The 12,991-nt window shown below is 42.7% G+C and overlaps 1 protein-coding gene across 2 annotated transcripts in view; it reads left to right on the top strand.

The window, feature by feature from the left end:
• IPCEF1 (interaction protein for cytohesin exchange factors 1) overlaps nucleotides 1-4,157 on the top strand; it is a 65,261-nt gene extending 61,104 nt beyond the window's left edge. For both annotated transcript variants that reach the window (XM_066615797.1, XM_066615806.1), the window contains 2 exons: nucleotides 2,943-3,133; nucleotides 3,453-4,157. In XM_066615797.1, coding sequence (XP_066471894.1) covers nucleotides 2,943-3,133; nucleotides 3,453-3,656 — 395 coding nt within the window. In that variant the 3' untranslated portion in view covers nucleotides 3,657-4,157. The remainder of the gene's footprint in view (nucleotides 1-2,942; nucleotides 3,134-3,452) is intronic.
• Nucleotides 4,158-12,991: the final 8,834 nt, after the last annotated feature.

Genomic DNA, 12,991 nt, shown 5'->3' with positions numbered 1-12,991 from the left:
GAGTCAGTACAAAAACTGTTCCGCTCCTTCAGGCCACCAGAAATGCTCAAGGGAAGTCAGTGAGGTTAGATGAGGGAACAAGGTCAGAATACTTTTGATACACTGAGACAACTGTTCTGTGCCATGTCTCTAGGTTCCAGAGGTCACCACTTCCTCCCTCTATCTGTCTCTGGAGCTGATGGGCAGATGCAGCCAATAAATGCCTTGCTTGCTATTCAGCTAAGTTGAGTAACAACTAAAAGCTAAGGTTCTGTTGCATGCCATTGTCAGATCAGTTTGGTTTGTCATGCAGAAGAATCTATAAGGCCATTTCACCCTTTACACTGCCCCAAATCTGGATTTGCAGTGCCGTGGATGCTTGGCAGAGCTGCACTCACTCCCTGTTTTCTAAGTGAGCATACCCATAAGGTGCATGTGTTTTTACACACCACTTTGTCACATTGAAATATGCACCTAATGACTTTTTTCCCCCCTAGATGCAATGGCTTTTCTTGGAGTGAGTAGGAAGGACTTGGCTATAACTGCATGAGGCTGTGATTTTTCACAGGAAATGTTACAAGAGCAGCACTCTGGCCCCATTATTGTTCTTTCATGTAGTTTTCTTGCTCCAGAACAAGACATTTTCTTCAACACTGTGTTAAGGCAGCAAACTATATTTAGCTCTCGTCCCAAATTGACAGTGTGTTTATGTTCACAGTATGTTGTAAACTGCATGAGGTATACAGGTTATTTTGTATTTTGTAATATCCTCTGCTTTTAAAATAAGGGTGTATACACCATGTGCCCTGAGCAGAGCTGCTTCAAAGCTAGGAAATGATGAAAAGTAAGAGTCAAATTAGACATGACTTCTAGATGGAGGTGTTTGTTTCAGTCTACTGAACGCAGTGGGCTTACTTCTGAGTAAAATGAGTAACATGGTTTTCAAACATTTCTACTTGTAATGTAAGTGGTTATGGATACATCTGGACTAAGCTTTTGAGGTAGCCTAGCCCCCCACCCCTTGAGCTATTTGAGGCCATTGCGCTAGAGAAACTGTGGTATGTTATATTGTGAGATTAATGGGACTGACTGCCATGTCAGTATGTATAGGGTTACAGTCAGGCTGCCCATTCCTAACTTGCACTGGACCAGGCAGGCTAAGTGGCTTGCACTGTGTCCAGCGCAATGTAGATGCTGGCTGGAGGGCAACTTGGGTAAGGGAATATTTTTCCCTTTACCCCGTGTTGCTCTCCAGCCACTGCTATAGAGTTACTTGACTCTGGTGAATTAACTGGTTCAAATGGGAGCAGCCCATGTAAGGCTGACCAGTCCAGAGATGGGAGTTAGGATTCAGCTTGCACTGCCATGGCTGATCCAACCCACCTCCCATGCCCAAGCCACCTACCGGACTGCCCAAGAACAACCCCTCCCCACCTCCATTTCACCCTCTCACCACCCTCTCCCATTCCCCTGTACCAGCCTGTGCTGACTGTGCGTGGTATCTGAAGCTGGATCCGGAACAGGAAGGCTGGTGGATGTCCTTGTGCTGGCACACTTGGCTCAAGAGTAGTAGCCAACGTGCTTTATATGGCATGTTTGTGACACTCTTGGGGCGATGCAGGGGGCCTGTGCTGGCCCAGCACAACTTCAGGATTGCACTGTTAATCAGATCATTGGTCCTGGTGTGCTTGCTTCTTTCCGTAAATTGCGTATAATACTAATAATACAGGTATTTATTTACCGCCTTTCTTGGTCGTCAGATTTCTCCTCAGACTTTATTCAAGGCGGTTTACATAGGCAGGCTGATTAAATCCCCGTAGGGATTTTTACAATTGAAATAAGCTTCTATCTTTCAAGAACCACAACAGTCCAGATGTTTCACTCTGATCTGGTTTCACATTCTGGCCTCCATCCTCCCACGCTCAGAGCAGATGGAATAACTTGGCTCAGCTTGTCAGCTGCTTCAAGGTTGCACAATGCTGGTGGCCTCGAACTGGCAACCTGTGGATGTTATCTTCAGGCAAATGGAGGCTCTACCCTCTAGACCAGACCTCCTGCCATATGATATGAATATGCAAAGAACCCTAATCCATGTAGGAACCAGGGGAAGGAGAAGAGGGGGACTTTAATCCTATCCCCTGACATGATCCTAATTTGGATCAAGCTCCCCTCACAGTTGCTCATCATTGTCCTGGAAAATCAATCTCCCACTGCAGGTCACTCTGTGTCCTTATGGTCACATGACAGCTGATATGTAAACACATCACACACCTTTTATTCCCCGTGCGATCATGTACATAGGCACACAGCTGCTGGAAGGAACTTCAGTTGGAACCTTTGGTCAAACTGCTTTGGCCACTTACACAGTGGCACATTCTGTAATAGCTTCTGAGGAATCTGTGGGTTCCCAGGGCCAGTTTGAAACCTCCTGCTCTAGGGAAACTTCTGCCTGAAGAAGCAAGAAGGGCTTAATACTTTCATAAGGACTAGCTTCAAACCAAACTAAAAGTGCACCCAATGGTGTAGTGTGAATCAATAGGAGGTAAAGTTTATTTTATTAACACACTGGAGGGGGGTTACTACTTTTCTCCACCACAGTTTTGACCTTTGTGTTCTCTCCATATGATGTTTTTAATTTTTTTAAAATACCCTTTCAATGGAAAGTTTTTTTAAAATGAAAACTAGTGTGTGGGGGATGGGATCAGTCAAAACTGTAATGGGGAAAGCAGGAACCTTTGCCTACCCTCCAGATCTTGCTGGAGGCTCCTGTGCTCTATTAAGAGAAAATCAAAATCAAATAATAACACATTAACACTAACTTTTAAAAAAGCTTACTCCCACTAGGGCCATGTTGTACAATTTATGTCCTTTTATGCACATGCATTTGATCCACATGTTTGATTCATAAAGCCCAGCAGCATCGGATCTTGTGGTATACATTTTCTCTTCTGTCGTCCATACAGAACATGGAAAGCGCTCAGAAGATGAAATGGAGAAACTTTACAAGTCCTTAGAGCAAGCGAGTTTATCGCCGCTTGGGGACCGGCGACCTTCCACTAAGAAAGAGCTGAGGAAATCATTTATCAAAAGGAGCAAAAACCCATCGATGAATGAGAAACTCCACAAAATCCGAACGCTGAATAGTACACTAAAGGTAAGAATTTATGAAGGAGTTACTTAAGGCTTGGTGGGGGGGAAGCACCCCTTTTTTTGTGGTTAACATTACCAATTGATATGAAATTAATTAAATTGAATAATTTTTCCTTTCCTTTTGAATTCCTGATAAAGACATGGATGCTGTTTAATATTGGGTATGGGGGGAGCACCTGGATTTTTAAGCCTGGGTTGTTTTTCCATTCTTAAAAAATAGCCTGGAAAAAAGAACCACAGGATTAGGATACGTTGCAGAGATGAGGGAGACCTCTAGTGGCCACTACAAATTTCTGCTGCATGAACTTCTTTTTGTCTGCTAGTGCAAAGAACAGGACCTGGCGAGGATTGACCAGCTGCTGGGGGATCATGAGCTGACGGCAAGGAAATACAGAGAGTGGAAGAATATAAACACCATGTTGATTCAAGAGATCTATCAGCAACAGAATTCTCTGAACGAGACTGAAGGCAACATCCCGGAATCAGCAGTGACGCTGCAACCTTCTTTCATCGAAAGTACTATCTGAGAGCCGTGGACCGTGTGGTACTTTCCCCACTGTTTCTCTACACTTACAAATGGGTTAAGCTGCTACAGTTTCAGATTTTGTTTTTCTAAGAGCTTCTGAGTTGTGACCATAGAAAATGCGATCCATTTACCAGAGCATTATTGCCTTTCTCACAAAAATGCCGCTATTCTTCGGTATGCCACAAATGTGCCAACCACATCACAATACTAGTTTTGGGTGGCATTCTAAAGAGACAGTGCGTCTGAGGGATGGGAACAGGATTTCTATTTTTTAAAAATGGCCTCCATAACAGGAATATTTAAGCAAGCACAGCACCTGGACATTTGTATTTTGAAAAGAGTCTGTACATATTGTAAATAAGAAGTCCTATGTTTTACATTTTGTTGACAGGAACATTTTAAATGCTACCTTTTGCCACAGCTTGTCTTCTAAATACTGCTTCCAAAAAAACTGTTCATCCACGCTGATGACCAACTGTTGTAAGCACCGAAGGAATAAAGATGATATGGACAGTACCTGTTCTCTGTAAAACCTTTTATAATCTATGGGGTGGACACCTTTTAGAAATCACCATCTCTCTATTTGTTTATGATAAGCCAAAGCAAAGATGGTTCCTTGTTCAATCCTTAAGCTCACTGGGGGACTTTGGACAGACGATCTCACAGCCTAATTTATTTTCTTTTTAAAAAATATTCATTTCCTGCCCCTATGAGGAACTCCAGTTCCTGGTTCTTCCTCATAACCATTGTGGGAAGGAGGTTAGACTGAAAGACGTTGGCTCATTCATGGACAACCAATGAGTTTCTTGACTGAAAAGTGGTTTGGACCTATACGCAAACTCCTGTTCTTTTAAAGAAGAAGTGGGGAAAGATGGGAAGTTATTTGTGAATCAGCGAAGGAGAGGGAAACAGAAGCATCCCTGGGGTGGGTGCTACTGAGTGTGGCACTCACCTTCAGGCACTTACCTGAAGAGGCTTGGCATTCCAAAAGTTTGGAGGTGATGTAATCATGTTGTCCCCAACTTTCTGGGCTATTACATTGCTTTAAATGCAAAAAGCCCATCTCCAGACCACCTCTGTTCAGCTATGTTTGTCCCACTCCTGGCTCAATCAGTTTGTGTTCTCACCAGCAAGCAGCCAACACACGATCGTCAGTGAGAGAGCAAGGTGGCTGGGCCCAGAGCAGGCTGAAGATTGTCTAATGGAGGCTGGGGCAATGTGGTGTCACCTCTCTTCAGACTTGACCTAACCTGAACTCTCTGGTTGCCTCCAAAGGGCTTTCTGAAGCCCGCAGAGGCAGTGCGTGTCCATCTGCAGCCTTTGTGGCCTTCAGAATGGCCATTACATTAAAAAAATGCTATTTTTGGTTTCTCTCAGGAAACTAGAAGTGATGTTTTTATGCCTTTTAAGGCATTCTGAGGCCTGGGGAGGCTTCCCTGGGAAGCTGGAAGTAGCTTTTTGTCATAACAGGCCTTCTGAAGCCTGCAAAGGCTGCAGGTGGATGCATGCTGCTTCTGCAGGCTTCAGAAAGGCCTCTGAAGGTGACCAGAGCATGGTTCCTGTCCATGCTTTGGAGGATCCAGATTGAGCCACATCTGCACATAATCTGTGGATATCAAGGCCCCAGCTGTATAGGACTATCAGTATACCTATTAGCATTGATTATTTCCATAGGGAGAGGAATAAACATTAGAGAACACAGGCAATTGTAGAAAAGAATCAAAAGGCAAAGCTGTTGGTACCTTCTGTGCACTGGCTGTACCAGAAGTGACATGAGGGTCTGGACTTGCCTGCTGTCCTGGCATGGATGCCATCCCACCAGTTACGTCACCCTCAGTGGCTGCCACATCTGCCTGTGTGTTCAAGCTTGCCCTGCCTCAATGTACAATTTAAAGCAAAGATTAGTACTAGTAAATATTTGTGAGTCAGAAGTGGAGATTGCCAGTGGTTAAGGAGATGGGAAACCAAGAGAGCTGCTTTTAGCAGGACCCAGATCTTTCTTAAAGAGGCTTTTAATCAGTGGGGAGGGGTCCAGGGAAACACTTGTTCCTGGGCAGCAGAGGAGTTGGGGTGGTGTTTGCCACCCCCCCTGCCCACTGCTTCCCCTGGAGGTGCTTTGAGGGGAGGCCATGCATGGCATCTCTGACACTCAGAATGCCTCTGGGGGGCAGCAGGCGTGGGGGCAGCACCTCCAGGTGGGGGTGGCACCCCTAGCAGTGTGTCCCTGGGCGCCACAGTGGCTAGGACCACCACTGCTTTTAATCTTACTAAGTAAAACATCATTCCTCTCTTAAACCATTTTCCTGAAAGACCCAAGATGGTGGAGTGATTCTGGTGCTGGACTTAGACCTAGAAGATCCAGGTTCAAATCCCTGTGCAGCCATGAAGTTTCCTGGGTGACCTTGGGCCAGTTCAAGCTCACCTACCTCATAGGGTAGATGAAGAAGCCATGCACACCAACCTGAATGTCCTGGAGGAAGAGAAAGGTGAAAATATTTCACATCCCCCGCTATGCAGGAGTGGCTTATTACAAGAACACCTTTACAAGCAAGTGTTGCCAAAACCGCACAGTTTAATTTTGTGGTTCTGTTCTCCTAAAGCAGCAACTTCCAGCAGGTAAACAAGCATCTAAGAAGACCAGAGGAAAACTGACAAATATTCTGTCAGTGTTCTCTCACATGCTATTCTGCATATTATATGTTAGCTGAAGCTGTACTTATATTAAAGGAACATCGCAGAATAGTCGTGGCCTGTGGCTTCCAGCACTGTTGTGCATGGATCCTCAGTTTGTTCCTTTAAAAAGGGGAAATAATGAACACTTCAATGTTCAGTTTGCCACAGCTATACTATTATGAGTTGAAACCTGATGAAATAACTGCATCAGAGGCACGGTGAGGATATAAGCATGTTCAGGAAAGCAAGCAGTGTGTGCTGATAAAGGTTTTGTATTTGATTCAGATTTTTATTCATGCAACTGGGGGGAAAAAGCAAGATGTGAACATTTATTGTAACGCATTTTCGCCATGAGTATTTGTGACTTCTCAGAAAAGTACAGTTCAACAATGTTTGCTTATGTTTCACCACCAAGCCTTCCCATAAATATTCTCAACAAAGCATTCTGAATAATGTACTGAAACCGATTTATGAATAGAGCCAAATGGATATTTCAAATTCTTGTGCTTCAACTAACCACCAGAGAGAGGTTGCAAGGCAAAAAGACATCCATCCACTCCTGGCATAAAAGGAAGAATGATTTCAAATGATTAAGACTGTCTGGGAAAGCAGATGAACGTGGAAACCCGTGACTGCCATTTTAATTGCATTATCTTCTAAGTACCATAAGAGGTTTTTAATTGAGTATTATAACTTATTTAGATGTTTTGTAAGCCCCCCCAAATTGATGTTAGAACAGGCTAACTTTAATTGGGTTGTACGCTACCCTAGCTCTTATTGGCTAATCTGTTTGTTTTTGCATTTGATAGTAGGCAAAATGCTTTCAATAACACAGGACTACAAAATTGAGGGTCAGAAAAGTTTTTCCCAAACTTTATGGTGGTTTGATATGAATTTGGGATGCCGATTCAAAAAAAAGCCATCCGTTTTGCCCTATCGCATCTAGTTTTGGAGATATCGTATAGCCTCATTAGTGAATGGTTCAAGCAGCTTCCTCATGAGGAAGCCATGGTGTAGGTTTCCTTATGAGGAAGCTGCTTGAACCATTCACTAAAGAGGCTATGCCATGTCTCCAAAACTAGACGTGATAGGCAAAACAGATGCCATTTGCCACCCCAAATATACCCAGGAATTGGTGTAAAGTTTAAGGAAGCAAAATGTGTGTTGGCCTATGTAATCTAACAGGTTTGCATGTGATTAGGTTTCTTGGCTCTAGTGTACTTAAAATACTTGTGTACTTGGCTCTAGTGTACTTAAAATAATCATCAAATACTGCCCGCTTGTGACTGGGCTTTCAAGTAGCAAGAAAACATATCAGCTTGGCTTTCAAATTCAACTTCCTCCAGGTTAAAGGTTGGCACTGGGCTGCGGGTTTGCTTCTTGCTTCTCTGGGGGAAAGAATCTGGTTTGCCTCTCTTGATATCAGAAGGGAAGTTCTAATATCCCATTCCTCTAACTGCAGAGCCTCTTCCCGATAGTAGGAAGCTACGTCTGCTTTCCGTGCGAAGTGAGAATGGTGCTGTGCACAGTCGTCCCTCGTGAGCTGAACTCAGCAGTGCCATCTCAGTGATCTTTTGAAAGGTGTTTTTTTTTTACAGTAGTCCCCATAGGCCAAAGTTCAGGATTCACATACAAGCTCTCTTTCTGCAATGCTTTGCGTGCCTGCCCTAATTTCTATTATTCAAGGTTCCCACGGGCCACAACTCAGCTGTTAGGAGTGGTGGTCCTGTGCCATTGATGGCCTCGGTCTGGATTTGGGAGTGGGTTGCTTCACTGGCTGATCTGGTTGTTCTGGGAAAGCAGCTTCATCTCATGGCTCATGGCTTTTCATGGCTTCATCTCATCTGTTGGGTGAAGAACTGAGTACTGTGCACTGCTGGCTCCTATTGCATGGGCTGCTCTCTGCTTTTCACAGAGCATTCACTGCTGCCTCGTTCTGCACAGTCCAGGCCCTTGGGCTTCTTCTGGAAAGGCACATTCTGGAGTTGCTCCTGGACCCCTCCTCCTAACTGGGTCACCTTATTTTGTTTGCTCCGGTGGCCTGATCTTTCATGCCAATTCAGATCCTAAGCTAAGCCTACTTCTCATTCTGACTGTGAATGCTCCTTCCTGGGCTTGGATTTGGGGATTGGTCCAAATGTTATTCCTCTGTGGTCTCTTGGCTGAGAGCCAGCCTATTGTTCCTCCTCATTGCTCCGTTGTTGTAGAGCCCATTCACATTTAATGAAGCAGGCGGCCTCTCATTGAACATCTGTGAGATTTGACAGGAAGAAACCATCTCTGTAAACATCTGCTGGACACGCATCATCATGGCTAATCATGGCTCACTTTGGTGTGCCTGTCATGAATATGCACATGTTAGGCCTAGGTTGGCAGTAGAAGCCTGAACCACACTAGAACAGTGTAACTGAGAAGTTGCTAGCAGTTCCTAGCTGCAAGAATGTGAGTAAATAAACAAAAAAGATTGTTGTCTCTCATTTGCTGGCCAGAAAGGACAGATAACAAGATAACATTCCAACCCATTGGAATGTTTAGCACCTTAGTAGACAGAGAGGCACCTGATCAAGCGTGATGGAGTGTAGCTATGGATCTCCAGTTGGGAGGGGTAAGAACTAGGAGGAGTAAGCAACCAGGCCAAATTCGAGAAGGTTCTGTTCCACAAGGGTCTGACTGGACAGTCTAAATAAGTATGAAGTCACCTCAGTACTATTAGCATAAGAAATATAATAATGAGTTCCTGAGGGGTGTGTGTGTGTGTTCCTTCTTGGACAGAGTTTTTGGGTGCAACATCCTGCACACGTTTGAGCTCCATTGTCCATCATGGGCACCCGGCCTTTTAGGTAGCCCTGGAGCTAAAAGATCTACAAGAGTAACTGACCGAGGTGAGAGATAGAGATTAATAGAGATAGCCAGTTAGCTTTATTATTTTATTGCTCATATGTTTCCTAGATGTTTATGCTTCTAGCATTTGCTGCCTTACTGTAACCTTACGTAACCTTATGTACTTAATAAACTAAAATATCTTTTACTAAGCTGTTTCATTGTCTGTTGGGGACAAAGGTTCAGAATCCTGCCTAGCCGTTCAGCAAGCTACCAAGTGCTCATTGAGGTCTAGTAACTTGAGGACTGAAGCTTTAATTGGAGAAAGAGCTCAGAGCCTGCAAAGGACAGAATTAAGCCTAGAAGGTCTCAGTGTCCCTGGACCAAGGCACTGGCACATTCAGGGTGGTGGCAGTACTACTGAGCAGAGGGGCCTTGAGGGCTTTAGGGTTCAAGAACCAAGAACTCTGAGCACCCCAAACCCCCCCTAAGTTTGCGACAGTGCCCTCCCATGATACAGGCTAGTGAAAGCCATAAGCCAAACACAAACAAATTAAAAGTTAAATCATTAGGAAGTTTAATAGGGAAAATGTTCAAATGTTTACTTATGTTAATGAACCAAATGTTTATGGCTGTTTATAGCTAAATTAGTTATTGGTTTCTATGTTTAGGAAATAAGGAAAAGAGTTCATTTGTTTAGCATGCTTAAAGCATTTTTGGTATCAGTCAGAAGCTGCAGCCAGTAGACAGGTTGTAAATCAAGGAATGTTTTTTAGCAAACTGTCAAAGCATCAGATAAGGTAAAAAGGGAGTATGAGGAATGAATACTGAGTTATTACAGCATGCATACCAAGGACTAGATAAGAAGAAAACACATGGAAAAAAGGGGATTTTTGCATTTTAAAACTCTCAGGCTTCCTTAAACCAGAGAGAAGAAGGCTTTTTGGATTCTTTAAACTTATTATTCTATTAGTTCCATTTAAATCAAAATTACAGTCATGTATGCATATATTGAAGGCTGAGAGGAGCCAATATAGCAAAATTTCATGTCAAAGAGAATATGCTGCCTGCTTTCTTTTAATGTTTAATAGTTAATAGTTATAGAGTGTAACTAACACATGTATGTAGGGATGCAGATTCAGAAGTGAATTTTTAGCAGTCAGATCAAAGCCTGAATACACAGAATAGTAAAAGCAGTTAAAATTTGAACATTGGGGCTGCTCAAGCAATGTAATTCAAATGTGACCTTGAAGAGGCAGATGCCTGACAGAAGTTAATTAGTCTAACAAGGAGACACTGGAATGTGGTTACTCCTTACAGATAAGAACTCTGTGTATCTCTGTAGACTCAAAGTGACAGATTTAGATACTTTTAATTGGAACTCAGAGACAGATTTACAACTCAAAGAAAGACAGATAGAGAGTAGCCAGGATGCACTTGCCATAATAAATTATTGCAAGAAGTGAGAAAACTAGAGGTTATATACAGGTCAGAGACACTTTAATGAGGAACAAGGCCTTGGCAGAGACAGTAAATCTGTTGCTAATTAAAATAGAGTTTTTCAAGATACAGACACCCGCAGAAACAGCTGGACAGGAACAAGATAATATGAGAGAGTCCCTGATAAGCCAGCAACCTCTAAGCTGACACAGAGGGAAATGATATTTGTTTTAAATAAGAAAAGAGTTCTAAAAGAGAATCCTTTTGTACAATAAGAGTTTAGTTTGTCCTGAATTAAATAAATTGAAATTACACCACTATACAGATCACATATAGGGAATCACACATGGAATAGAGAATTAAAAACCAAGAGGCTAGTTCAAACTAAGGTTAGCAGAAAGCCTACAGTGATTAATGAGACCAGACAGAAAGAACGTTGAATAGATAAGCAGATGGCTGTTTGAAATATGTCAGGGTCAGGCCAGTGAGGAATGGCCAGAGATAAGCAAAGACATACCAAAGGCCAGTAATAAATAAGTAAGGAGTGCCAAAAGATAAGAGCAAAGGACATCAAGTTATCTGTGGCCAATCCTGAGAAGGCCTCCATGATGTCACACATCAGCCAATGAAATGTTAGTCTCCTCAGACAAAGCAACCAGAATCCAATATAAGGGAAAGGCTCACACTGGAAAATTGCGCTCTCTCTGAGGGCTTTGGGAGTTCCCACATGGCTCTCTTTGCTCTCTTGACTTTGGACAAGGAGTCCCTGAGAAGCCCGTTGCTGGCAACGAAATAAAACTTGCAGACGATCACCACTCTTGCCTACTGAGTTTGCTTTTGAACTTTGCTCTCAACCTTGCAACACCCACTCTTTCAGTTTGGATTGAATTCTGACCTGAGAGCCACGGGGTGGCAGGAATGTTCAGTTCAAATGCCTCATTGTGTATAGAAAATTAAAAAAGCAACAATGAAAAACAGCCAAAAATAACAGCACCGCCTCTTTTCCAAATTATATAATAACATGAAAGTGGTCTGCTGAAGGTTGAAAGACAACTGAGATGCAAGTTAAAAGTAAGGCACTGGGGGGGGGTGTACCATTGCACATATCTCTCATAGACAGAGATACAAAGAGCTAAAGTCAACTAATATCACTTACTGCCCAATCCTATCCTCCACCATGTTATAGGAGGCAGCCACACACCACATGCTATGGTGGAGGTGGTGGATCATACAGCCTGCAAGAGGTATTTTTTATTTGTAGGCTAACTGATTGCCTATGGGTCTCCTCAGACCTACACCAGCTATATAGGGCAGAGTGGTCAGAAAAATGGGGAATAAGATCCAGTGTGCGTGACTCTCACCGAATTCAACCCTTTCATTCCCCAACATGCCCTCAGTTCCTCCCACAAAATGCCCTGTTACACTCCCTCCCTACCCACCCCCACCGCCAACTTACCAGTGTTTGCAGAGCCAGATGTGTGCAAACTCTTTACCCACAACTGTTGCCTGGCTTTCATATTGTCATAAAGGACCTTGCACTGCCAGAATGCTAGTTCTGACAGCACAGGGTTCTGATAGGATTGGGGCTTAATTTAATTTTACCCTTCACTGCATGAGAAATAGCCTTCCTTTTTAAGACAAGCATATTAAAAAAAAATTAGGCAAGTACTACTTATATGATTTAACAAGAGCATAGCACTTAAAAGAGAGAGAGAGAGATGGAAATGAAAAAGGAAAGGAATGGATCTGATTTCCTTTGCAATGCACACAAATTCACCTAAGTACTTTTTGCTTCCTGGGTAATTATTGACCATTTAATTATAGTATATGCTAAATGACAAGTAGAAAATATTACATAATTACACATTATCTATACGATTATTACTGTTGCTTATACCAGAGACTAGATGGGCATTTGTTGAAGCTCTTAAGCATTTTAACAGCTGCCATAAAATGGAAGAGTAGACAAGGCATTGTTAATGGACTAGAAAACTTTACAAAGCATGAGTTTTTATGTACAGAAAACGATTCCTCCATTTAAAAGAAACCTATAATTTCTTGCTGCCTAAATTTTTTTTTTGTATGAACAGTGCTTAAAAGAGTGCTCAACTGCTTTGCAGATGTAATTATACAGATACCCACCATGTAATAAATCATATAGAAATGTACGCTGTCTTCTATCAGCATATAAACAAAGAGCTTTAGAACAGGCAATTTGAATTATATGGGATGTGTTCAAGGTGGGTGAATGCACTTTTTATAGAAAATGCAACATCGCCATATATTTCACTGCTAGTTTTAGCCCTGTAGAAGTACTCACAACAATATTTACAACATTTACAATGGCTCTCTGCTTTCAACACACAAAAAGAGCATAACACAATTTTTTTCTCAGCTGAAGTT

This window comes from Tiliqua scincoides, chromosome 1 (genome assembly GCF_035046505.1).
Source record: "Tiliqua scincoides isolate rTilSci1 chromosome 1, rTilSci1.hap2, whole genome shotgun sequence".
NCBI lineage: Eukaryota > Metazoa > Chordata > Lepidosauria > Squamata > Scincidae > Tiliqua > Tiliqua scincoides.
The sequence above is the reverse complement of the archived record's forward strand: the minus strand, read 5'-3'. Positions and strand labels throughout refer to the sequence as shown.